Source organism: Diceros bicornis, chromosome 2 (assembly GCF_020826845.1).
Source record: "Diceros bicornis minor isolate mBicDic1 chromosome 2, mDicBic1.mat.cur, whole genome shotgun sequence".
Classification (NCBI taxonomy): Eukaryota; Metazoa; Chordata; class Mammalia; order Perissodactyla; family Rhinocerotidae; genus Diceros; species Diceros bicornis.
The window spans coordinates 14910877-14938604 of record NC_080741.1 but is presented as its reverse complement, the minus strand read 5'-3'; the positions used below and the strand labels follow the sequence as shown (position 1 = coordinate 14938604).

The 27728-nt window shown below is 41.4% G+C and overlaps 1 protein-coding gene across 13 annotated transcripts in view; it reads left to right on the top strand.

Annotated features, from left to right (window-relative positions):
* Positions 1-26777, top strand: part of ARMC8 (armadillo repeat containing 8) — a 101830-nt gene extending 75053 nt beyond the window's left edge. For 9 of the 13 annotated variants that reach the window (XM_058552431.1, XM_058552339.1, XM_058552384.1 and 6 more), the window contains 12 exons: positions 2326-2408; positions 2718-2799; positions 6386-6472; positions 8791-8844; positions 8949-9041; positions 9172-9288; positions 11588-11737; positions 12734-12829; positions 17654-17749; positions 21907-21979; positions 23405-23498; positions 26130-26777. In XM_058552431.1, coding sequence (XP_058408414.1) covers positions 2326-2408; positions 2718-2799; positions 6386-6472; positions 8791-8844; positions 8949-9041; positions 9172-9288; positions 11588-11737; positions 12734-12829; positions 17654-17749; positions 21907-21979; positions 23405-23498; positions 26130-26163 — 1059 coding nt within the window. In that variant the 3' untranslated portion in view covers positions 26164-26777. The remainder of the gene's footprint in view (positions 1-2325; positions 2409-2717; positions 2800-6385; positions 6473-8790; positions 8845-8948; positions 9042-9171; positions 9289-11587; positions 11738-12733; positions 12830-17653; positions 17750-21906; positions 21980-23404; positions 23499-26129) is intronic. The other 4 variants (XM_058552349.1, XM_058552374.1, XM_058552448.1 and 1 more) reach the window with 4 other exon arrangements.
* Positions 26778-27728: the final 951 nt, after the last annotated feature.

Genomic DNA, 27728 nt, shown 5'->3' with positions numbered 1-27728 from the left:
TGAGTTAGAAGTTCTACCAAGCATCCGGATTGTGTTTAGCAGGCAGTTGGAAATCTGGAGCTAGATGTCAGGAAAGAACTCTAGGACAGAATTTTAGATTAGGGAACTACCCATATCAAGCTGATTTGACGTCACACATTGTCATATATGTAGAGTGAGAGATTAACAGAGCCTTGGGACATGTCCATTTAAGGAAGGGAAGAGGTGAGAGGACTATAGTTTAAAGAGGTTAAAGTTGGGACATTTATGGCTTTTAAATAGGGGTGGAAGTGGGAGGTGGGGCAGGCCGAGGAAAAGGAGCCAGTGGGATGGAGCAGAATAAAGATGGAAGAAAGAGGCGTGGGAGGTAGTTTCTGGATCAAGGTGGCTTTGAGCTTTGAAGTACTCAACTTCAGCGTACCAAGAGTGAAGAAAAAAGAAAAACATGGAGACATTTTAGTAAGAAGAGGGAAGTTGAGGCAACTTGTATCCCAGAAAGAAAGCCATGTTTCTGCAAAAAATGAGGTGGGCACAGCGAGACTGACGGCATGAGGGAAGTAGAAGAATTTGAAGTAGGAAGTAAACATCCCAGGGAATATGGGCATCTCCTGCAGGTGAGTGCAGGGCTGGTGGAGCAGCAGTGAGGGTCCTTCTGAGGTGGGGCAGCATACACAGAGACAAGGCAGTCAGGCGTGGTGGTGTTCTACTATAATTGCAGCAGTTTGGGATCTGAAGCAGGAATGCGTGGTGGGAGGACAGTGAAAAAAGAGAATCTGTCTACTAAGTGGAGTATCTGAGCAGGGCATCCAGATCAGGGAGAAAGGTATATGAATGTCGAGAGGAGTAGGCAGACAGCGAGAAAGGGAGGAGTTTCGAGACTAGAAGTGACAGTGAGGAGAGAGGGTAGGTGTGCATGAAGGTAAGGGTGGGATTAGGTTTGGCTGGAATGAGGAGTAGATCAACATGTAAGTTTTCTTTGCCACTTTGGAACCTGCAGATCAGTATAGTTACCATTCCTACCCTACAGCTAAAGTGTGGGTCTCTGTTCTTAGTAGTTGATATTCTTCTCCCCATCACTGTTAATTTCAACTCTATTTTCTTCTCTTCCCATTTGGATTGAATATCCTGAGATTTCCCACTCCCTCCTGTTCTGAGGTCAGCCTCCTAACACCTTTCATTTTAGTCTAGGTCAGTGATCTTCAAACTTGGCTGCACACTGGACTCTACCTGAGGAGCTTTTAAAGAAAACACAGATGCCTGGGCCCCACGCCAGAGAATCTGGTTTAATTGGCCTGCGATTTTTTTAAAGCTCCCCAAGTGATCTTCCCGGGGGAATAATGACTCTCATTAATGCATTACCCATAGTGGGAGCTACCTGATGAGCACAGACTACTTCTCTGACCAGGGCCATAATACAAGCATGGCTCAGCATAAGGGCTCTGGAGTCAGAGGCTTGGGTTCCAGTCTCAGCTCTGTGATCCCAGGCAAGCTCTGTATTATCTAGAATCCTCAGTTTCCTAATATGCCGATGGGAATAATCGTAATAATGCCTACAAAAGGGTTAAATTGGGTAATGTAATGTGCTTATTAGCACAATGCCTGGCACATAGACATACTCAACACAAATTGTTTTTGTTAATATTTGTGTTGTAGTTGCATTAGCATTTTTTCTAATATGCTGTTTTTCCATAGGAACACTTATAACTTAATTTCTTCCACACACTGTTTATTTTATATCTATACATTGCTTACTGAAGGAAAATTATAGGCTATCTTGTTTTTAAATTTAAAAAAAATGCTTCATGATTGTAGTGATTACATATAGCAGGACTTGGTGCTGCAGTGAAAGATGGCAAGGGTTACTTTTCTAAGTATTTAACTTAGTTTCAACTTGCTTGGTAATCAAATAGCCACAGGGTGGCTCTGTCAGAAACCCACAGATTTCATTCATAAGGGCTGAGTGTGGACCATGATTTTTGTAGAATCTCAACTTGGCAGGAACCTGCCCAATGGTAGTTCAGTTATATCTTTTTCTCAAGACTCCTTAGGCAACACCTCTGCAATATTTATGTCATGTAATTATTGTTTTCAGTGTTTTTAAAAATAAAGAAACATAATCTGCCCCTTAGGCCTGACATTCAGCCTGGCAGATCCTTAGTGGGGTAGCCTTACCTTTCTGATGAGCTGCCTGCCCCCTCTGCAAAATGATTGTTCCAGAGGTAAAAAAAAACTCTTGCTAAAAACAACATTAAACTTTTTGATGGACGTTCGCATACTTGCATTTACAAGCAGTGAAGTTTTTCATCTTCATGTTGTTATTTATGCAGCATTAACCTTTTTCTCCAGATCATTGAGACTGAAAATATGATGGACCGAATTGTGACTGGCTTGTCTGAGTCTAGTGTCAAGGTGCGGTTAGCTGCCGTCAGGTATGAGCTTTAAATGGTCTGAATAAAAATCCTTTGCCGTGTGTTTAACCTCTTTCCTTTCCGGACCTTCACCGAGTAAGCACAGAATCCAAATGTTACTCCAAAGTATGCTCAGGTGAATTCAGTGTATAACATTATTTAACAGAGACGCTAGCCTGAAAAGCCTGTGAAGTGTTCTTAAGTAGTTGAAGTAGCAATGTCTGTAGATATACTTGAATTGTATGTTAGTAACTGTGAAATACCAAGCAATGTATTTGAAAAGTAAAAGTTTCAGCTTCTTGTGAAGCTAATTTTGATTATTCTTTGTAGATGTTTGCACAGTTTATCTAGATCTGTGCAGCAGCTTCGAACCAGTTTCCAGGACCACGCTGTATGGAAACCTTTAATGAAGGTAAGAAGAAAGGGTCAGCGAGTAACTCCTTCCCACGGAGTGTTTAGTGAGCTGAGGTAGCTGCCAGCACTCTCTGATCTAGGAGTATGTCTGATTTCTGTGTAGAGCGTTTTGAACAGTTATCTCCTCAAATCTGATCTTCCTATGTGTTTAGTATTATACTTTAGACTTACATCCAGAGTCATCTTGGTAATTTTTAGTTATAAGAAGGAAAGGAATCAGCCACTTACAGATATTCCCTGTTCTTAGTCTTTTGGCAATCCCTGGATATTTTTAACACAACTGTTACCTCCTGCTTCTCTACTCCAAAATAACTTCTTTGGTCTTAGGTCTTTCCTTGAGGGCCAAAAAAAGAGTGGTTCAGGTCAAACAAATCTGAATCGAGACTTAGAATATGCATCAGGTTGCTGCTAATAATATTATCCCTAATATATTACAGAACCACAGGCCAACTTGGCCTCTGGTCCATCTTTTTTTTTTTTTTAAGTGACCGTATACCTTGCATTTAATCAGCAGAATTTTTTGTTTATGTTTTTGGTTTTTTAGTACCTACTATGAAAGCCTCCAGGCACAATAAGTCTACCAAAAATTTTTACTACGGCGCTGTTGCCCTCAGCTTAAAGCTTCAGGTTACAGTAGAACCATTAATGTGGTAGAAGGGGAGGCTTCAGACAGGAAGAATATGGAGTAGGCTTTGAAGGCAAAAGGAAGGCAGGAGGATTTTGCAGAGATAAGAACAGCATGGGCAAAGGGGGAAGGGAAGAGGGCGAAAGGGATGATTAGGCACATACGTGTGGTGATGGATTGTAATTAGTCTTTGGGTGGTGAACATGATGTAATCTCTGCAGAAATAGAAGTATGATGTACACCTGAAATTAATACAATGTTATAAACCAATGTTACCACAATAAAATAAATAAAAAAGAACAGTATGGACAGAAACATGTATGTGTGGGAAGCGTGAGATGCCTTCAAGACTGTAGTGAGGGATGGGGTAGGAGAGCCGGGTGGAAGAGTTGGACCAGTGCTCTCTTCAGTCAAGAGATTTTACTGTTGTCAGTCTTTCTTGCTCTTAGATTGTACCTTTTTCATAGCATCTTAATCTTGATTTATTGATTCGGTCCATTCAAGATTTTTTTAAAGTGCTCCCCTGTTTCCCAAAATAACTTACAAATATTTCCTCTGGAGCCATTTCTCTGATTGCTCAGCTCAGTACCCCTTTATCTTATGAATCAGAAATGGAGCAACATGTGGTTTCTAACTAGTTCTACCTGGGAAGAGGCTTGGTGAGCAGTCTAGAGTTTTGTGCACTTGGGCACATGTGGGTATAATTACTATGAAGCTACTACTTTGTTGCATATTTAAAGTATAGTTTTAAAAGCTTGGAAGTCAACCAATGATTTCTTTCCGATCATTTTAGGTTCCTCTTAGTTCAAAGACTGTTTGCATATCTATTGATTTTTACCCTTTTGCTTTTCTGTTTTCTAACTTTCATGTTTTTAACTGTTGGTTAGCAAACCACAGAAGAATAGCCATTTGATTTTAGTTACAATTTTATTTGTGATTATTTTTTGTTCTTATTGGTGAAATTTGGTCAGTGTTAGATGTCAACTTCTGAATTTCCCATTATATCTTACACTACACTGAGTAAATGCTTAAGAATTTCATATAATCTCTTCTGTTTTTGTTTATCATTATGTCATCTAATTTGAAAATAAAACTTGATGAAAAGCACATTAATCTCTATAAAACAATAAATATATTTAAAAAAATGAATCATATCAAACAAAGCAACTTTTTAAAGCCTTCCTAGGTACTCACTTATTTCAACCAGTGATTCTAAAGTAGTATAATTTTGGAAAATGATTATTTCTCTTATTTAACAAACATTCATTGAGCCCATTTTGTGCAATACCATTTGGTTGAAACAGGCCAGGATAAATTAGACCATAGATATACAGATTATTCCTTCAAGAAGCTTAAATTTGTTAAGAGAAAAAGAGATTGGCATGGCTGCACATAGAATTTGAGTAGTATGGAGAGTAATAACTGTCTTAAGAGATGTCACAAACAATGGCTGTGGGTACTCAGAGGAGGACAGAAGACTTCTGACTGGAAGGGCTCCAAGGAGGCTTCTGGAATGGAACAGCCTTAAAGCATGGGTAGGGGGTGCAGCTGAGAGATATAGGAAGGGCAAGGCAAGGGGAGGGTGAAGAGGGTCTTAGATGGGTTGTGGCAGACAGAGAGATCAGCGTGCATAATGGATGAGATTTGATCTTTATCAGCTAGCTAATAACTCACGGGAGAGTTAAAACATAGTGTCTTAGGAGAACTGCTTCTATTTTGTAATTCTTATTTATTCTTAACTTGAGAACTTCAGACTTGATTTAGCTGAAGAAAGCAGATAATATATTTAACTCTCTAAATTTTTTGTGTGTGATTATTCCTTTCTAATTTGCATAACTAGAGCTCCTAGGACTCTTTTTGGGATCATAAGCTTGATCCTGATCTGATCCCAAATGCAAAGGATTTAGTTAAAGTGGTTATTGCGTATAAGGAGTAATGTTTGTGAAGCTTTCTCTCTTACAGTCTAGACAGAACGGGTTCTGATAATAGCTAATGGGAACTAACATTTCTCAGCATGCCCTCTTCTGAGTTCAGTGGGAGTCTGTGGCAGTTAGTTTACTGTATACCTACTATGTGCCTGATAACAGCAATTATCATAATAAATTGCCTTTTTAAAAGCCTCACTTATATAGTCATTACTTTGTGCCGGTTACTGTTCTAAAATCTTTTCATATATTCTCACAATAACCTATGAAGCAGGTACTATTATTATCCCTATTTTTTCAGCTGAGGAATTCGTATACCTGTTTAGTGGTTGAGCTGAAATTTGCACTCAGGCAGTCTGTATTCTTAACTTCCATGCTATGCTGCTTCCCTTATTATTATATCACATTTAATCCTGAATAGTCCTATCAAGGAAGTGTTGTTTTCCTTAATCCCTCAATTTGAAGGCTCAAAGAGGTTAAGAAATGTGCTCAAGTGCACACATCTAGAAATGGAGGAGAGAGGGTTGGAACCAGGGCTGGGTGATTCCAGTTCTGAGAACCAGTTCACCACATTACCCTGCCTGTGCAGTAGCTTGATCCATCCATGCTCCTGGTCAAACAGTCTTTCAAAGACACATCAGAAAGGCTCACACCCTAGGGCAATTCTCTGGTTTCATACTTGGCCTGATTTGATGGAGTAGAATGAACTAACTTGCCCCAAAGCAGTCCCATGGTCTTCACACTTTCACATAGAGCACCCCCTCCCTGACTTGTGTCTTTCTTCTTTTCCATGCAGCAACCCCCATCCTGGCAGCAGGGCTATAGTTTCTCCAGGAGAGAGATGTGAGTGCCTTAGTCAGTCATAGTTATAGCACTAGGTAAAGGTTGACACGGTATCAAGTGGTCTTTCCTAGCCATCTCTCCAGTAGGAGAAATCAGGTTGAAAGATAAATTGTTTTTTTTCTCATTTATTCTTATGATCTCACCTCCACGTTTCCAAACCATTAATAGTGTCCCTTTTTTCAATTCCATAGGTTTTACAAAATGCACCAGATGAAATCCTAGTAGTAGCATCTTCCATGCTATGTAATCTTCTTCTTGATTTTTCTCCAAGCAAAGAGGTTAGTATTGATTTTCTCTTCCTAGACTTTGCCTAGTCTACTAAGAGCTCAGCCAAATAATTTTCATAGTAGTTGACACTGAAATTTGACGACTGGGTTTAAAAACTACTTCTGAATTGTTTGAAAGGGTAGGGGATGGGGGCGGCAAAATAAATCATTTTTAACCATGGTTATCTTTTCCTATTATCCCTTTTATTCTCCTGGCATGTTCCAATTATTTAAAAGATCACAGCTTACAGTCACTCTAAACTGCCTGCAACTGCAAATGTAAGAAATAATTACACAGGTAATAGACTATTTTCAAACTCTGTTTACTAAAGAATAAATTAAAACTCAATTTTGTAAACCAGGATTATGAGTCATTTCAAGGAGATAACTGTTGGCATCCGAAAATAATCTTTTTAATGTTTAGTGTTAATGGTAGTTGTTTGGAGAAGGGTTAAATGTGGAGATATTTTTTCCCTTATTTTATGCATCTTATAAATTATTTGAGCATGTGTTGTTTTTATAATAGGGAAAACTAAAATAAACTTTAGTAAAGGAGAGGGAAGCCTTAGAGAGTTAATTTTATCATGTTAAAATATCTCTGGTCTGCCCAGTCATGAACTGAGGTTTAGACCCCATCCTTTGTCGTGCATTCGGTCATCCCATTTTTGTTGAATTTCTTTTCTGCATTGTAACACCTGCAGGCTTCTGACTGGTAATTAGGAAGGTGTTAATAACAAGGTGGGGATTCAGAGTTATTCAACAAGCAAAAATCTTGGAACAAAAGGGGAGAGACTGGTAGTTATTCTGAAGGAAGACAAAGGCGAGATAGGATGCCGGAGCTTCCCTCTGTTCTCCTGTACCCTGGGGGGGAATGGGGTCTCGGTCTCATGACGATCTGTGCAGTCAGGGCAACACCATTAATCTCCTGAACAGCTGTTGTGATGCCTCAGCTCTGCCTTCAGAGTATTTAGGGTCCAGTTAGGAAGTAAGGTAGATAAGCTCAGGCATAGGATCATTAATACCATTGATTTTTTGTATTAAAAATAAACTGGACTAATTAATAATACTGTATTGTATATTTGAAAGTTGCTAAGAGAGTAGATCTTAGAAGTTCTCATCACAGGGAGAAAAACAATTATAACTTGTGTGGTGATGGATGTTGACTCATTTTGGTGATCATTTTGCAATATATACATATATCAAATCATGTTTTACACCTGAAACTAACATAATGTTATATGTCAAGTATATCTCAATAAAAATAAATAAATAATAAACTGAATCTTGAACTGGAAGGGAAGGAGATGCTATAAAAGCATTATTGGGCCAGTTGACAAAGTGGGAATATGGGCTATGGAGTCATTAAAAATATTTTTAATGTTAGCTTTTCTGAATTTGGTAACTGTTCTGTGGTTATCTAAGAGAATATCCTTGTTCTTAGAAATGCACATTGGTGTGAAGTATTAAGGGTAAAGGGGCATTCTACTTTCAAATGGTTCAGAAAAGATAAATAATGTGGATATGGGTGTATAGAATGAGAGAGATAATGATAAAACAAATATGACAAAATGTTAGAAATTGATAAATCTGGGAAAAGAACATACGGAAGTTCCTTGTGTTATTCTTGTTGCTTTGTAAGTTTGAACTTATTTCAAAATAAAAAGTTAAAAAAAGAAAATACCACAATTTGTACAAGTAAAAGAAGGTGTACCCTTCTTTGAAAATGTGGTCTTGAAAGGCACTGCCATTTTTTTCTTGGTACGTGAGTCTGAATTGCTTAAGACATTTCTTGAATCCACTTGACAGATGGCCTTTTCAGCATTCATTGGTAATGGTAAATCTGTCCTCTAAGGTTTGAATTTTTTAGAAGTTATCAAAACCCATTTTCAGCCAAGTATCATAAAGAAAGTAAGTGGTAAGGCTGAAGTATGCTATTTTAGGTGTAAAATGTGGTAGGACTATAAAAGTACAAGGCTACTTTGCTTGTATGGTTGATAAGTAGTCCTGAAGGTATTTCTAAAAGATGAATAAACTGCAGCATTTTTGGAATAAGAGGGACAATTTGGAAGGAGAATAGTTAGGTTATCTAAGTTCCATTGTAAACCAGCCCTATTGCTTCACAGTCACAGCGTAAGCAGAGAGTGTCGGAGTCTCAGAGGATGGTGAGAATGAGAGTGTGGAACTAGATAATGAGGTCAGAAGGCTCTGTGTGACATGTACAGACACTGACGAGATCTCCTGAGTCTTTCAGGACTACAGAGATAAGGAAATGATAGGGATTACTTTATTTTTGGGATTTGTGAGAGAATAATTGTCCTTGCCCTTCTCAGGATGATTTTCATGGCCGCCTCACTCCCTGCTTTGTGAAAGTTGCTTGGAATTGGGTAAGAGTGGGAAAAAATCATAGGCAGAGTGCCAGGGTATATATACACATTTAGTTTACAAACCTGACATTAAAGCTGTGGGTTTTTTTCCTTTCCGACGACAGCCAATTTTAGAATCAGGAGCTGTAGAGCTACTTTGTGGATTAACCCAAAGTGAAAATCCCGCTTTACGAGTGAATGGAATTTGGGCTTTAATGGTATGTTTCAGTCTTTTATATATGTTATCATTTACAAAGAAAATAGAGCTATTATCAAAGTTAAAATTCGAAAATGTATTATTTGAAATTTCTGGAATTTTCTTTTAAAAATTCTTACTATTTGGCCTAGTTTTCTAATGACCTAGGACCTAGAAGATTCTGTTCAACTTTCGGATTCGAACATAAGCAAGTTGCTTGGCCATTGTGTGCCTCAGTTCTCCTATTTATTATTAACAAAAGTGGACAGGTATGGAAATTTGACTTACGTAATTTTGGGAAAACAAATTTTCCTCATCCTGAATGTACTGATAACTGTATAGAGCTACGTACTTGACAGAGTACTTGCGTGTCTCCTTTGCTCTTTGTAACAACATTGTGGAATAAGCTAGGGAGTATTCATATTTTGCAGATGAGTAAACTAAGGCACAGAGTGATTAAATAACTTGCCCAAGGTAACAGAATTGGTGTATAAATGCTTAATAATTTTTAACAGTTTCTAGTAAATAATGTATAATAATCTAAATTCTAAAACTTCATAATTGTGAAGTCAGAACCATTTTTCCTTAAGATTTATTGAAAATGAAAATAGAGTAATCCTACATGGGTTTTTTAAACATAATTATTGTAGTTACAATTTAATTACTGTGTACCAGATGCTAAGTTAGATGTTTTATATTTGTTATCTCTAATTCTTATTTTAAGTTATATTGATATATATATCCACCTTACAGTTGGGAAACTGGGATTCAGGGAGGGTAAATGAACCATCCAAGGCCTCACAGTGAAAAAGCGATGGAAGTGGGTTCTGAGCCTGTCCCAAGCCCATACTCTTCTCCCTGTTCCATGCTGCATCTGCTCTCTTTCACACGAACTTGGGGATAGAAGTAATGATCTTCTAAGAAAGCATTGAATCCAGTAGTTGCACAGTTATTTTTCTCCTTAACTTTGCACCAGCTTTTAGCACCTCTCTTTCTTGAAACTCTTTCCCAGTACTTGATTTCTTTTTACCTCAGTTTCTACCTAACCTCCTTTGCCACCCCCTTCTCAGGGAATATGCCCCCAAGTTTCAGTTCCTGGTTTCTAATTCCCTCTGCACTTCAGTTTCGGGGACTTCATCTACACTCATGGTTTCAACTCCCCCTATAGAAGAGGTTACTTTCAAATACATATCCAGATATAACTTTCCTGTTTCCCAGGTCTGTCACTTAAACAGCCTATGGGACTTCATTTGAGAGCTCCCTGAGCTCTCAATATATAGTACAGGTTTTTTTGTGTGTGTGTGAGGAAAATCAGCCCTGAGCTAACATCCGTGCTAATCCTCCTCTTTTTGCTGAGGAAGACCGGCTCTAAGCTAACATCTATTGCCAATCCTCCTCCTTTTTCCCCCCAAAGCCCCAGTAGGTAGTTGTATGTCATAGCTGCACATCCTTCTAGTTGCTATATGTGGGATGCGGCCTCAGCATGGCCGGAGAAGCGGTGTGTCGGTGCACGCCCAGGATCCGAACCCGGGCTGCCAGTAGCGGAGCGTGCGCACTTAACCGCTAAGCCATGGGGCCGGCCCAATAGTATAGTTTTAATGTTGAAAATTGAACTTATCCCACTCCTCAAATCCATATTAACTGTCTTATTCTCATCAATCTCTGTATTACCAGCTGCTATGTTCTCTATCCACAAAATATAAAACCTTGGAGTCATCTTTGGCCTGGGTCTCTTGACACTCAGCCCAGTACTCTTAGCTCTTCTGTGCCACCGTGCGTCATTAGGTAACTTGATCTTTCATATGTCTTAGCTCCTTAATTAATAATTGCCTGGAGGGCAATAACCATATATTATAATTAAGTCTCTATAAGAGATTTTTGTACCAAAAGTTGATTTATGAGTTATTTGGAATTTGCTGTGCTTTTTTTCCCTTCAGACGTGTCATTATAACTTTGGGTTAAGGTGGGGTAATCCATAAAGTGTCTAGAAAGGAGAAAAAAGAGCAAAATAGCTACTGGCCTGGGATTGCCAGTAGCTTGGCTACACCTCCTACCCCCCGGAGAGCTTCCTGTATGATATGGACCATCCCTATCAACACCCTAGCATAGTACTGTGAACACAGCAGGTGTTTCATGCCAGTAAAGTTAACAAAACCCGCTACTTATTTTCATCCATAATAATGGAGTACTTTTAAGTCATTCTCAAAATGCATGGCATAATATAGTTGTTAATAGTCATTTTGTTATTACAGTGCACAGAAGGCAACTTGATAATCATCACAAGGACATTCTCAAAAGTAATAGTGGATTTCGTACTTATTTGAAAAATCTTGAGACAGTCAAATGTCCATGTCAGGAAGTGGTCATATTCCTTGTAAAGGAGTATGTATAGGAGTGGCAGTTATTTTTCTCTTGACAGACAGAATTATTAGTGATGAACAGGAATCAGAAAAATAATGTGACTTAAGGATATTCTGCAGATTCTGTTTGTACTTTGAAAATTATCAGAGTTACTATTATATAATTTAATAAAGCCAATGATTCTTGAAACTTCTTTAATCCTTTCAGAATATGGCATTTCAGGCTGAACAAAAAATAAAAGCAGATATTTTACGAAGCTTGAGTACTGAACAGCTATTCCGGTTATTATCAGATTCAGATTTGAATGTGCTGATGAAGACATTGGGACTTCTTAGAAATCTCCTCTCTACTCAGCCTGTAAGTAAAATCACGCAGGTTTCCAGATTAGCTGCCCCTGCACATGCATTGCAAAACATGCAAGACTCCCTCTCTGCTCTCATCGACATCTGCCCCCAAGTGTGATTCCGACACTGCTCCTTCATAGAAGAAGCAAGGTGTTGATATCTAGACCTATCACCTTCGTAGGTGTTCTGGGAGCTGCTTCACCATGTAGCCACCTGACCCTCCACTCCTGCACTGCCTGTCCTGTCTCCTTCTCTGTCCTCCACGATGGATGTGAACTTGCCTTGATTGGTTACTTTATTCTTACCTGGTTTGCTGGCCAGGTTGGGTTTTCTCATCTGCCTAAATCCCTTATCTCTGGGGCCTCTGCTTCTTTCCCTTTAGAGAATCCTTCTCAGTGCCCTTCCATAGACACCTCCCTGCCCACATTTACTGGACTGACCTCTGAAGATGTCAGTGTGGAGAACAGTGGGTATATGTCAGAGCAGGAGAGGCTGAGCCTTGCTGTGGGGCCCCTCTCATTGTTCGCTAATGTTCCCTGAGCAGCAGTGTTAGTGGCCTTCAGGTAGATGAAGAAACATGGGTGGTCCCCTTCTCTCTGCCTCACTTGTTTTTTGAGTCTTTGCACATTTGTGCCCTAAAATAGTAAATATGCACCATATTTTCCATGTCTATGGCTTCCCTGCCTCCCCCATCCATTTTTTGTGCTTCCTTTCTCTTTAATATCTTTGGCCTTGAGGATCCCCAGTGATTACAATTCTGTATTCTATCAGGCCAGGTCTATGCTCTCTTCATCTTCAAGTCATCCAAAAAAAAAATTTTTTTTAAGGTAAAATGCAGCTTCATAATATAATAAACACTGTTCTTTGGTATCTAGTTCTGTGTGCTCTGGTGTTCTCTTTGAAGCAGTTGTGTGTTATATTGTTTAACTTTTAGAAGCCTTCTGTTCTTTCCTGTGGTCTTTTTCTTTGTTCCCCAGATGATAATTGCGGATTTTCCATTGTTTTGCAGCATATAGATAAAATAATGAGTACTCATGGAAAGCAAATTATGCAAGCCGTCACCCTTATCCTGGAAGGGGAGCATAACATTGAGGTCAAAGAGCAGGTATGTGTTCCCTTTTTTTGAGGAATATCTTCTGAGTGTGAGTCCCAAGAAAGATCCTAGTTGGGGGTCTCCTGAAATATTCACATCTGCAAAAGATAGGGTGCTGAGATGGGAGGTGCTATAGAGACAAGAAAAGTCTGAGGAGAAAGATCCTCCACCACCCCTTAAACTCTCTTCAAGAATTCTTCCTCCTAGACTAGAAGAAAACATGACCAGAGACTATAGTTTCACCCTCTGTGTCAGGCACTGTATACACTGCCCCTGTCTCTACAGGGACAGCCACCTTTGATCGTTCTAGAGTGAAACCTTTCTCCAGGACTCACTATTTCTAGCCGTCTTTATCACCACGCTCTGAACTCAGATTCCTGCAACTCCCTAATAAAATAATCTCTTGTGCTGGAGACATTTATTGTTTCTTTACTCTTATGCATTCCTGTTCTTTCTTCCTATCCCATACCCTACTTCTGTTGTGTTTTGATAGGGCAAGTTTAGGGTGGGCAGAAAAATACAGAGGCTATGCATTCATCATATTGACAGTTTGGGAATTACTTTTCTATATTTCCTGGGGCTTATTATAGGATTTTTAACATAGTGTCTATTATATTTTGTCATAAAAAGAAAGGTCACCTGCAAACTTAAATTTTTAACACAAGATCTGAGGTAATTGTATGTTCAACTTTTTGACATAGATGTTGGCTACATGGGTGTATTAAATGTCAAAATTCATTTTGTTGTACACTTATATGTATGGAAGAAACTTGCCCAAGGTCATCAGTGGAGAGTTAGACCCAGAGTCTAACTACAGGGCCCTTGCTCCTCATCCTCTGTGCTCCTGAGTTAGAGCAATTCAGCAGGCTTCAGAAGAACAGGTCATGAAGTAAGAGTGGTAGGACTTAGGAGCTGTGATTGAATTTGTGAGCAAAAAAGGTGACAGATTTGACAAAGTGGTTTTAAGATGGACTTTTTAGGTGAGTTCTCTTAAAATTCATAATAAACAACTATGTTTTTTGATGAACAAAAATTTAACACAAAAAAACTATAATCTCATAGGCATCACTGAAATTAGGTTGAATGAGATTCATTACTGGATACAACAATGAAGAAGACATATTGTTCAAAATAAACTAGTCTACCTGGAGAGCATAGGAATGAATTTTGTCTATAAGGACAGTTCACCTAGTTAGATTTCCACGAACTTGAAAAATGAAGCAAGGTAGAAAGGTGAAGCAAGATCTGGATGAGGGCAAAAGAAAAGACCAACTGCAATAATGTGTTTTGGCAGGACACAAATGGTACCTGTCTCATACAGATTTTGGTGATGGTCCAGAAGTAGGTGACAATAGGGAGGCTTAAACTGTCTGCTTATTAGCTGGAAGTTTAGTTCTTCTCAAATGCATTTGATAAATTCTTTTTTCTCTTCTTTCTTTTTTATTGATGTGTGTTGACATACAATAAGCTGCATATATTTAGAGTATACAATGATAAATTGACATATGTTTATACCATGAAACAATCACCATGATCAAGTTAGGGAACATATCTATCACCGTCCTTAGATCGGGAACAAGACAAGTATGTCCATTCTTACCACTTCTATTCAACATCGTACTAGAATTGCTAACAAGTGCAGTAAGGCAAGAAAAAGAAATAAAAGGCATACAGATTGGAAAGGGAGAAATAAAACTATTCCCAGACAACGTGAATGTCTAAGTAGAGAATAGACTCATCAAAAAAGCTAGAACTAATCAATGAGTTAACCAAGGCCACAAGATAGAAAAATCAATTGTATTTTTCTATACTAGCGTGAACAAGTAGAAATTGAGATTTTAAAAACAGTACCATTTACAGTGGCTCAGAAAAAATGAAATACGTATAAATCTCACAAAATATGTGCAGGATCTGTATGCTGAAAACTACAAAACACTGATAATGAAAGAAATCCAAGACCTAAATAAATGGAGATATGCCATATTAAAATGTCGTTATGTATTATCCTCTACTTGTGTTGTTGGATTCACTTTACTGAAATTTGGTAAGGAATGTTTCACATCTGTATTCATGAGAGAGGTCGATATATGGTTTTCTTGTGATGTCTTTGTGTGGTTTTGATATTGGGGTAATACTTGCCTCAGGGAATGAGGTGGAAGTGTTCCCTCTTCTTCAATTTTCTGCAAGAATTTGTGAAGAACTGGCATTCTTTCTTTCTTCAATTTTGGTAGAATGTACCAGTGAAGCCGTCTGGACTTGGTATTTATTTGTGGAAAGGTATTTAGCTACAAATTCAATTTCTTTTATAGCAATAGGACTATTCAGGTTATCTATTTCTTCTTTTTCTTTTTATTGTGGTAACATTGGTTTATAACAGTATGTATATCTATTTCTTCTTGAGTGAGCTTTAGTATTTTAGTCTTTCTAGAAATTTGTCCATTTCATCTACATTTTCGTATTTATTAACATAGAATTGTTCATAATCTCTTTTTAAAATCTGTAGTATTTTTTGCAGCGTCCTCTCTTTTGTTCTTTATATTGGTAATTCCTTTTTTCCCAATCAGTCTGTCTAGAGGTTTATCAATTTTACTGATTTTCTCAAAGAAGCAGCTTTTGATTTCATTGATTCCCCCCCCCCCCCCCGTATTATTTTTCTATTCTCTATTTCAGGGGTTGGCAAACTGTTTCTGCAAAGGGCAAGAGAGGTGTTCTAAGTTTTGCAGGCTCTACAGTCTCTGTAGCAACTACTCAACTGTGCTGATCTAGCTTGAAAGCAGCTATAGACAATATGTAAGCAGGGAGATGTGGCTGTCTTCCAATAAGACTTTACCAAAACAGGCAGTGGGTTGGATTTGGCCCACAGGCCATAATTTGCCAATCCCTACTCTATCTCACTGATTTCCAGTTGTTCACATGAGAGTGTGTGTGTGTGTGTAGCTTTTATCTCTGCTCCCTAGCTCATATGTTAGATTGACTTGGCCCAAGAACTAATTGATCTCTTTAAGATTTTGCTTCTTGTCTCCATAGGAATATTTACAGTAGGGTTGTGTGGGCTTTCAAGCAGAACTGTAGCTCCCTCTGCCATGCTGTACAAGCCCGAGGATGAGAGTTACTTGCCTGTCTTGCTGACCTAGTCTATTCTGAGGAATATTTCCTGAAATCCCCCATTATATTCTGTCTTAGTGGGTAAAAGAGGGGTAGTTCTTCCCTAGGTGAGTCTAACAGTGTTAGTCATTTCCTCCTTTTCCCAGGAATGCCTCAGTCATGAAGCCTTTTAAATTCTTATCCTTGATTAGGGTCAAAACCTGTTTATCCCCTCTACTGTGCCCTCAGTCCTGAGAAATTCAAGGGCATTGTACCTGCCAAGACTTCTGACAGGCTCCCCATGGACCAGATCACTTTGAAATCTGACATCTTCCCCAGATCATCTCTTTCCCACTTCTGGGACATATCAAGGTTTCCTTGTCGTGATTTAAGTGTCATGGAATAAATAGTCCCCCAGTGCCTGCTCAGGCCTTGGATTAGAAATTGCATTTTCCATTCTCCTATACCCCAGAGGCAGCTGTTTTTGGTTCAAACCTCAGGACTCACTCCCTAATAATCTAGTTACCACAGTCTGTTAATCTAGGAGAAATAAGACCACATACCCTTTAAGATATCTGAGGGTTTGGGCATAGTGAGAAAGCAGTCTCAAGTAGCTATAACCTGCAGGCTTAATTAGCTTAAGTCTAGCAAAGAGAAAGGTTCAACTTGGAGAAAATTATCTGAATTTAGACCCCATTCCCACCTCTTATCACTTTCTCTGAGTGATGCGCCAGGACTCAGTGTCACTTACTCCAGGAAGCTTTCCCTCACCCTTGCTGGTTGGAACAGGTGAGCTTACTTCATGCTTTCTCGGTTCTCTGTTTTTACCTCAGTCACACCACAGTGAAACATGACTTTGTGACGGCTTCAAAGTCAGAGAGTGTATCTTAACTCCTTGTCTCACCCTGATGCCCTGTGGAGTGCATGCACATTATAGGTGCTCAGGAAGCGTTTGTTGAATTGCTCAGGCTGGCACTGGCTTAGTGTCCCTAGACGGTCCTTCCACCATTACCTTAATTCTTGCCTCCTGCTGGTCTGGCTCTGAGAATGTAACAGCTGACAAGAACAGTCTCTTCCTTCAGTACCAATGTGGTGATTGTTTGCAAGATGTGCTGTCCTGCCAGCTGGCACAGGCTGCCTCCAATCCCCACATTAGGCCAACCTTAACTAAGCTTCTTCACACGTTTTCCTTCCCTTTGTGTTGCTCTAATAGGGTTCACAAAAGTCAAGAGGTCCTAACTGCACATGGCTAGTGTAGCTGGTGGATAGGGTCCAGGCCTTCACCCAGAAGGTTGGGAGCTTGGGAGCAAGTAGCATTTGGAGGGGGAGGGAGGGGAGTTGCAACACCTGTGAAGCTTCCCCCAAAGAGACCACCGCTTTAAAGAAACCTTGTGGGTTAGTAACAAGAGCTTCTCTTAGAAATGGAGTTTTCAAGAAAATGATAATAAATTATGTTTTCCCTTTGATTTATGTGATAGCATGAACTATAAGACATTGCTGCCTTTGCCCAGCTGTGGCTTATGCCCAGAAAGAAACCACTAAAACGTTTGGGTTCTTTTTTGCCTAAGGTAGACTTTCCTTAGGCATGGGTATTTTTGTTGGCAATGAGGCCAGGAGGTGAAAAATCAAGGCATTCATAGTGGAAGCTGTGAGAATCCATGCACTTCAGGTGGAAATTGCCCAAGTTCTTGAGCGAGCTTGAGTCTGGGGACTTCAGAGCATTCCTGATAGCTGGCCTTTGTTCTTTTCCAGACACTGTGTGTCCTAGCCAACATAGCAGATGGGACAACGGCAAAAGAACTCATTATGACCAATGATGACATCCTGCAGAAAATCAAGTACTACATGGTAGGCCTTTGTCCCCTTTCACTGCTCTACACTAGCCACACATTAGAAGGCAAGGACTGTGGCATTGTTAGTTCAAAACAAATCGTGCAGAGATTAAAAAAAGAAGAGACTAGGGGTTGGCCCGGTGGTGCAAAGCGGGTAAGTGCACGCGCTCTGCTTCGGCAGCCTGGGGTTTGCAGGTTCGGATCCCAGGCGCACACCGACGCACCACTTGTCAAGCCATGCTGTGGCGGCGTCCCATATAAAGTAAAGAAAGATGGGCACGGATGTTAGCCCAGGGCCAATCTTCCTCAGCGAAAAAAGAGGAGGATTGGAATCGGAATTTAGCTCAGGGCTGATCTTCCTCAAAAAAAAAAATAAATGAATGAATGAATGAATGAATGAACAAAGAGACTACTCTGTAACAGAGTCAAGGAACTCTCTTCCATTCTGAAGAAAAAGAAACACCAAGTCCTTGAGGCTTGTGCAGTTTGGCAGCATTACCACCTGCCACCCCACTCCCACCCTTGTCATCTCCTGATTTCCTCCCTCTTGTTCAGTGAAGACTTGGGCTCTTGGCCTTCACTCAGCACCCCCCAACCCCTGTCTTCCCTCTCAAGTCTTCAGTTCCATGTGGATGAACCCTTGAGTTCTCTGGCACCTGTTCTTTGACCTATTTGCTTTCAAACGCAATCTGCCACCTACTTCCGAACACCTCAGCCACAACGATACCCTGGATCTTATCACCAAAACTGCCCATTGCCAAAATCTGGATATCAAACATCCCTCCTCTTTTCACTCTGTCAATGTCTTCTAGCAAAACCCTAACCACGTATGAACTGTCTTCTCTTTGCCTGCACGTCAGAGTTGACAAATGTAGAGAAAGGCACAGAACCAGGCTGACTGGTTTCATGTTAAATTCACATTTACAGAACTCAGGTGGGCCCTCAGCACTGCCTGGGACCCTCCTTTGCTTCTCCAGGGAGCTGGGGCCTCCATTCTCCACAAGTGTAGGTTCTTAACTTCTCCTTCTTTAGACCTCACCTCTTCTCCCTCATCATGCTTAGTGGTGACCTCCCTTTTTGTTTTATTAAGAGAATAGAAGCCAGAATCCTTCAGTGGCTCCCTGTTACCCCTTGAATAAAATCCATACCCCCTTACAGTGCCTGTGAAGTCTTGCATGACCCGAGTCATCTATGTCCCCAGCTCATCTCATTTCCTCTTCCCTTCATTCACTACACTGACCTCTCTCAGGTCCTCGAGAAGGCCGTGCATGTTCTTTCCTGCCTCGGGACCTTCACACATGCTAGCCCCTCTGCCTGGAACGCTTTCTCCCCACCTCTTCATGGTGTGCCTTCTCACCTTTCAGATCTCAGCTCAACTGACACTTCCTCATGGGCTCTTATCTGTGTGGGTTATTCTTTGTTACTGCATTCCCTTCCTATTAGAACACTTAGCTCAAATATAGTTTTTTTGTCTGCCTACCGACTATAAGCTCCATGAGGACAAGGACTATATCAGTTTTGTATCCATCCAATATAATATATCCAATTATATATCCATCACCTTGTACAGTGCCAGCCCTTAGTATGTGCTCAATAAATATTTGTTGAATTGCTGCTTCAACCTTGCTGCTTCAACCAGGAACCCCCTTACCTTTCCAGTGCCAGATCCACATAGTATGTCTAATCTTTTACAAGTTTCTCTTGACGTCACATATCCTTCAAGGTATACCTATTTCTCTGCTGCTATTCAAAGCCAGACTTCTTAAAAGCATCTTCTGCACATGCTATCTCATTCCTCACCTCTAAATTCACTCTTTAACACACTTCATCTAGCCTCCACCCCATCACTCTACTGAAACTCTTCTGGTTAAGGCCACCAGTGACCTCCATGATGTCAAATCCAAAGGATAGTTTTCTTTCCTCATCTTACCTCACTTACAGCAGACTTCAACACAGCTAACCATTTCTTCCTCTTGGAAACATTCCTTTCCCTTGGTTTCCATGACACCATACTTCCCTGCTTAGCCCAGGACCCTCTTCTGTTCTCTGCTACATGCCTTCCTGAGATCGGTGCTTTGTAAGCTTTGTTGCACAATGAGTCTCCTAGGGAGCTTTCAAAGGCTGTTACCTTGTCCTCTTCCTCCCAAGATTCTGATTTAATAGGTCTGGGGGGTAGCCTGGGCATCAGGATTTTTTAAAGTTCCCTGGATGGTTCTTTTGTATACAGCCAGAGTTGAGAACCACTGGTTTAGGGGAGTCTCATCCACTCCTGTGGCTTTTACTATCATCTCTATGCTGATAACTTCCAAATGTATACCTCCAACCTAGACCTCTCTTCTGAACTCTGGACTCCTATGTCCTCCTGCCTACTCAACATCTCCATGTGGCCATCTGAAGCCTCTTGAAGTTGATATTTAAAAATGAGTTCTTAAATGTCTCCCCTAAACCTAAATTTCTCCTCTCCTGGGTTTGCCTGTCTCAGTATAGTGCCTCTGCCATCTACCCCGTTGCTCAAACCTGGGAGTCAGTTTTGATTTCTCCAGCTCTTTCACCTCATTAATCCAGTTTATCATTAAGTCGTGTTAGCCCTGCCTCCAAAGCTGATGTGAATTCTGTTTGCTTCTTTGTGTCACCAGTGCCCTCACCCTAATCCAAGCCATGGCATCTCCTGCCTGATTGACCATAACAGCTGCCTAGACACCCCTGCACTGTCAGCCTGGGTGATCTTTTAAACATGCAAATCAGATCTTGTCCCTCCACTGCTTAAATCCTTCAGGGGCTTCCTACCAACTCAGTATGAAATCCAAAGTCCTTACTTGGCCTAAAAGGGCCCACAGTGCCTACTGAGCCATGCCTACTTCTCTGAACTAATGTTACTCCACTTTTCCTTCTCAGTATACACTGAGCCATACAGCTTCTTCTTACCTCAGATCTTTCCAGAAACTTTTCCTCCCTCTCAGGACCCCTAGCCCCTAGCTCTTTGCACAATGGCACCTTCCTGTTCTTTAAGTCTCTGCTTAAATGTTGCCTCCTTCAAAGAGATCTATTCTGTGCATTCCACCTAAATTAGGTTTCCACCCTCCAGTTTTCTCTACCACAGCAGTTGTTTCCTCAAAAAATATTTATTGAATGAACTTATGCATAGTAGATGCTTATTGTTGTATTGTATACAAGTTCATTTATTCAACAAATACTCATTGATGGCCCGAGGCTGGGAGCAGATAAGTTTTGCTTTGTTTTGTCTTAATAGAGCCCAAACTGGACATCTCTTAAAATGTCTTGGCAGGTAGAAGGAAAAAAGAATCACCCACCATAGAATTCTAATGGAGGAAGCCACATCCATTTCTTTGCCTCTGCTTAGTTGAGATATAGTCCTACGTGGCAAGATAAGTCTGTCTTAGCCTTTAAGAAACCATTGAGCATATCATACCACTGGTATTTTCTCAGGTTTACATAAATCATTTAAATATTCTAGGGACTTTTTTTTTGTTTGTTTGTTTTGATCAATAGGAAAACCATCTGTAAAGATTGTTTTACCACTGGGTCTTCTTTCATTTAGGAGAAAGCACTCTATAGGGATAAATGATCCAACTTAAACAAAAAAATAAGTAAGAATTGTGTTTCATAAGAACAGGAGGCTCCTTAACAATAGTAGAGATAGTCAAGATAAATCAAGTCGAGACTCAGTCAAGTTTTGGGGGATGTTCCTATAGAAATAACAATAATTTGAATCAGATAATCAATAGCTGAAGAGATAAATACCAAATGCACATCCATCCAGCTTATTGGCTGCTAGTGACCTCAAAGTTTCCCAGTGTAGATAAAGCATAGCCTAAGTCAGAAGCATAGAATTGTCACATGCCAGTGTTTCTATGTGCATGGGTTGAATGATGAATTGCAAACTACACCTATGGCCCCAGAGGGTCTCTAAAATTGGAATGTAAATGTCTTTTGGCAAAGCTTCAGTCCCCAGTTTGCCAGACTTACCACCCTCCCTTGTTGTCTTTAACCCAACCCATTCACCCATTAGTATTAACTTTGTGGCCCCTCAAGACATTTGAGTTTGAGGCCCCTGCTTCAAACTTTTAGGCGATTAGGATAGCCTATGGTATGTCACAAAAAATAATTTCAAATGAGATTACCTCCATTTTTTTTCCTTTTCTGCAACAATAGGGTCATTCACATGTCAAACTGCAACTTGCCGCTACGTGTTGTATATTAAACCTCATAAGGAATGAAGAGGAAGGTAAGAGACGGTGAGATTTGTTCTGAAGAAAATTATGGGAAGAAAGTCTTGCACAGAGAGGGCAGCAGGTACCTGAGATCCTGGGTGAAGGCACTGCTCACTGGGCCCCAGGCACCCTGCAGAGTCGCCTTGGTGTGAGAATCAGTGGGACCAGCCTGAGTTAGCTGGACAGTTAACGCTGAGCCTCCACCTTGGAGTCCACACGGTACCAGACTACTAAGGATGAGGGTGGAGGAGACCTTAGAGAAGTGACAGTCCTTGCCCTTGAGAGAGCGGAGGAGGAGGATGGTGAGATGCCGTTGAAGAAGACGAGAGGTGAGAGCGGGTGGAAAGATAGGCCTTTCATTGTGTGCAGAGGAAGCACATATAAGGACTAAAGGCAGATAAGCTTAATGAAGAAGAGGATGCATTGGTGAAAAATGAGAAATACACTGCGACTGGTGAAGCAGTCAGTCTGTCAGGAGGCCTCTATGGATCAGAGATTCTCCACCTTGGCTGCATATTATAATCTGCTGGGGAATTTTGCACCAGACCAATTAAATCAGAATCTCTGGGGGTGGGCTCCAGGCTTAAGTAGTTTTTAAAACTTCCCAGGTGATTCCACTGTATAGCCAAGGTAGCACACCAATGCAGGAGAGCAGTGGGTCTCAATGCTGGGTTGGCTGCATAAAAATCACTTGTGGAACTTTTTAAAATGCAGATTTCTGGTCTCCACCCCTGGAGATTCTGGTTCACTGGGTCTAGATGAGGTCAGTGCATGAGTCAGTCACCGTAGCTCTTCAGTGGGGTGGAAAGACTCCAAGAGGATTACTCTACTCAGCAGCTGTGTTCAGAACAAAGTGGAAGGAGGAGAAACTGGATTCAACATACAGGCCTAGAGACCAAGGACCATCCAGATGCCAGGAAAACAAAGCCACCTCACAGAGGTCCTAGTCTACTTGGAAGACAGAACAGGGGGGTATGGAGTTGGAACTGCCACATGCTAACCAAGAGGCAGCAGGAGGTGCTGGGAGGTCAGAGGAGGGTGGAAGAGAATAGAAGGGGGAAAACAAGACCTATTTGGAGTAGGAAGAGCCTGGTTTGGTATGTCCAGAAAGAAGTGATGAAGCTGAGGCCTGATGGCAGAGTGCCTTGTGCCAGGCTGAAGAATCTGACCTTGACCCTATAGTCTACGGAGAAATTAATCCAGGAGCAGAACCCAGGATGGACTACAGAAAGGAGAGTCATGAGGCAGAGAGACCTGTTAAATGCTGTTGCAGAATCCAAGCATGACAGGATCCAACTACATTCAGGGAGAGTGCACGATGGCGGGGATGGAAGGAGTGGGGAGGGAAGGACAGTGGGGGGCTCTAGATTGTTGATTGTCATCAGGGAGAGCCACTGCCTGGGTCGTGTTCCCAGTAACCATTAGCTTTCACCTCTTAGGTTCACAAGAACGCCAGGATAAATTACGAGACATGGGCATCGTAGACATTCTACACAAACTGAGTCAATCACCAGATTTAAACCTTTCTGAGAAGTGAGTATCAAAGTAAAAGGGCCTTGCTCTGGGGTACATTGGATTCTTTTATGAAAGGGTTAGAATTGCTTTATAATTCACATGGCCGAACCTAAAATTTTTTTAGATTCTTGGATTCCTTTTTTAATTTTCTGTGAGCCAACTATGTGACATTTGAGTAAGAGATAAACTAATAATTAGCAAATTATTAAAGATTCTCATTTTACTCTGAATGAACATGAGCCTGGTCCATCTTAGTGGGTATCTGACAGGATCCAGAGGCCACTCCCTTATATCACCTTGATCATTAGAATAGAAATGCATGTGGCCTTTTGGAAAGCAGAAAGGAAGGCCAATAAAAACATTCATTAGCTTAAAACCTCACTGGGTGCCTGTCTTGTGCCAGCCTGGCCTGGCTGCTGGAGATACAGCAGTGACCACTAAGGAATCCTGTCCTCAAAGAGCTCACTATTTACTGCGAGAGGCAAGAGTCATCATCAGAGAACCCTCTAACCTCAAAATAGCCAAAAATGCTTTTCCTAGGTATGAACACTCCCTTACAACACAGCCTTCCCTTTCCAGCTCACTTCTGTGCATAACAATTAACAGCAGCAGGGAATACCAACTCTTTCATTCTCCAGACTCTTCAGCGTGGCTGGCTTCATGGCTCAGAAGCGCTTTCTGGCTTGGCTCTGCCTTTCTCATCCCCCAAGCTCCCTTACACCCCCATTCCCACCCTAAACTCCAGCCACATCTGCCCTCTTATCACACCTTCTTGCATTTACACATTCTGTTCTGATTTGCTATCCTAGGCCCCTCTCCTCTCAGTCCTCATTCATTCAACAGATATATATATGTATATATATATTTTTTTGGTGAGGAAGATCAGCCCTGAGCTAACATCCGATGCCAGTCCTCCTATTTTTGCTGAGGAAGATTGGCCCTGAGCTAACATCTGTGCCCATCTTCCTCTATTTTATATGGGACGCCACCACAGCATGGCTTGACAAGCGGTGCGTGGGTCCATGCCCAGGACCCGAACCTGCGAACCCCAGGCTGCCAAAGCGGAGCACATGAACTTAACTGCTGTGCAATTGGGCCAGCCCCCCAAGAGATATATTTTTTATTACTAACCTCTATCAAGCACTGTTTTAAGCATTGGAGATATATTGGTGAATAAAATTGATGACCTCATTGCTCTCGTGGAACTTAAATTCTAGTACAGAAGATAGACAATAAGCAAATGAATGTGTAATAGGAGAGCAGGTAATGAGAGGTACTCTGAAGAAAAATAAAGCAAGGTGAGGGAGTGGAGAGTAAGCAAGTTTCTTTTCCTATAGGTTAGTCAGTAAAGGCCTCTCTGAGGATGTGACATTGATCAAAGACCTGGATGAAGTGAGAGAATCTGCTAGGCAGATGTTTAGAGGAAGAGTATTCCAGGCAGAGGGGACAGTGAATTCAAGGCCCTGAGGCAGGAATGAGCTTGGCATCTTCAAGAGACAGCAGGAAGACCAGTGGGGCTGGAGGAAAATAAACGGGGGGTGAGTGATAAGAAGTGGCCTCAGGGAGGTGGCGGGGAGCAAGTGAAAAGCCTTGCAGGCCATAGTAAGGAATTTGGATTTTATTTAGAAGTTAATAGGAAGTCATGGGCGAGTTTTGAGCAGAAGAGACATCTGATTTGAATTTTGACAGATTACCCTGGTGGCTGTGTAGAGAACTGTCTGCAGGAGGGCAAGGATGGAAGCAGGGAGGCCAGTTAAAGGCATTGCAGCCATGGAGGAAAGAGTTGAGGGGTGGTAGTGGTACAATATGGAGAAGTGGTCGGATTCAGGATTTAATCTAAAGGTACAGCCAACAGCATTTGCTCAAGGATTCGATGTAGGACGTTAAAGAGAGGAAAGGAAACTGCCTAGAGTTTTAACCGGAGTGACTGGGTGGGAGGTTGCCATTTACCAAGAGGGTGAGGAATACAAGAGAAGGGGGTTGGGGTAGGGAGAATCAGAGTCCTTGTTTGGGTGTGCCAACTTGCAGATGCCTATTAGATATCCAGAGGACTTGGGAGAGTGGGGCTGAGGTTATAAACTTGGATGGTATATAAAGCCATGGAGCTGGGTGAAGTTATGTAGGGAGAAGAAGAGAGAGGGGAGAAGAGAGGAGGGCTAAGGACCAAGCTCTGAGGCCCTCCAATGTTTAGGGGAAGATGAGAAAGATCCAGCAAAGGAGCAGAAAGAACAATCAGCAGGCAGGCAGAGACCCAGGCACATAAGGTGTCCTGAAAGCGAGAGAAGAGAATGCCTGGACAACGGCCATTCATCTTTCAAAACTCAGATCAGGTTGTCACCTCCTCCAAAAAGTCTTGCCTAATCCGTTCTGCACCCTACTCCCAAGGCTTTGCCGGGGACCCCTTCTGTGCTCCCAAAGCGCCCATAGAACATACCACACTGGGTCATGGCTGGCAGCTTGCTTGTCTGCTCCACTAAAGGGAAGAGGCACTTGGTAACTGTCCTTGAGTGACGGGCTGTGCCAGACTGGAGCACACAGAGCAGGGCCCGAGCCTCCCTGAACCTTGCCATCCAGTGGGTTAGAGAAGACAAATCCCCGAGTAACGGCTGCCCACTGAGACGATGGCTAACAGGAACTTTGTGATTTCAGGGCAAAGAAGGCACTGCAGCAGTACCTGGCGTGACGGGAGCGCCCTGGGCACCTGCGAGCATCCCCGTCCTTGTTAAAGGAAGTACAGGAACTAGCCTCATTTGATTCCTTCTATTTGCACAAGTCACCTTGGACTGCAGGGAGCTGTTTTGCAAAAGCAATTTGGTAGGCTTAGGTCTCAAATTCATCTTGAGAACATTTTTTTTGAGGTAGTAATTTCCTCAAAGGACTATTGTGTTTTGTTTGATTTTTTTCTGAGCTACCTGGACTCTTTATTAGAACAATCAGTCATTTTCCTTTGGACCTACAATTTTTTGCCTATGCTGCAGCCACTTTGTGAGTGAGAATGAATGTGTCTGTGCACACACAAGTGTGTGTGTGCACATGGGTCAGAATGAATGGGGGTGTGTGTGTGTGAGGGATACCTCAAATTTTTCTTTTCTTATTTTGTGTGAAAATCTCTTTTCTACAGATTTTCCAGGGTTTAAGCATTGCTTGCTGTATAAAAAACTTTACTGAATTATATACAGTTTGAATGAAATGTTATTTTAAAAACAAAACAATTGTTAAGTGTTCCACAAAAGTTATGTTGAATTTTGGTCAGATGAATATTTGTAAGTAAAAAATATATGCATTTCTGAACCTCAACTTACATAGATTTTCTTTATAAAAAAAACAAAAAAAGAAAAAGAAAAGGTTGGCTATAGTTGGCCTGAATAACAGGCACGATATATGGTGCTGCGCAAAATAGTAAGCTAGCATCTTACTGCCGTCAATATCAGCAGGTACAGAGCCTCTTTTCAGCTAATTCAATAAGCTCTCAGGCTTCCAAGTCCGATGGACGGGGTGGAGTGGAGTGAGGTGACAGATTCACCATAGGTTTTTTGAAACATCAAAGGGAAATATAACTACTGATAGAGAAAGCCCAGCCATGACTCCGGTGGGCTACCCTTGACAGGAACAGAACACTGAGAGCCTGCGGCTGCCCTGAATCCTGTCACTGGTGTAGCAGTATCTGGCAGGATTTAGAACCAGTCATGGAACCTCATGCTCCAACTAAAGTAGGTCATCACTTCCTGGAAACAAAGTCGATCACCTTGTGCTTCCTGAAACAGCGTATATCACTGTGAAACTAAAGAACGTTCTACAGGCCTGTCTGTAGAAAGAAGCAAACAACAGAATAGTTTAGAAAGCTGTTTTTCTCTTAGCTATACGCAGCAAATTCCATCTGAGTCATTCAGGACTGCTCTTCAGCATGCTTTTGTAAAATGAAACCGAGAGATGTGGCTAAGATCTTTTCCTGCGTGAAGGCAAAAGCACTGAAGTTTGAGAGAAGGAAAGGCACTGTCCCCAGGAGGACCAAAGATGACTTCTCCCAGGAGTACTGCTTGGCCCTTCTGGAGCCCTTAGCTTGGCGCCTGCTCCAACTTCTGGGTCAGCTTCAAGGTGAACTCAACAGAGGTTGCTCTTGACTGAATGTAGAACCAGCCTTCCTGTTCCCTTTGCTCAAAGGTCAAAGGCACTGTGGCCAGGAAGCGAGATCTGCGGCCCAGAGGCTTGCCGTGAGTGTGTGCCACCAACAGGGTCCCACGCCCACCA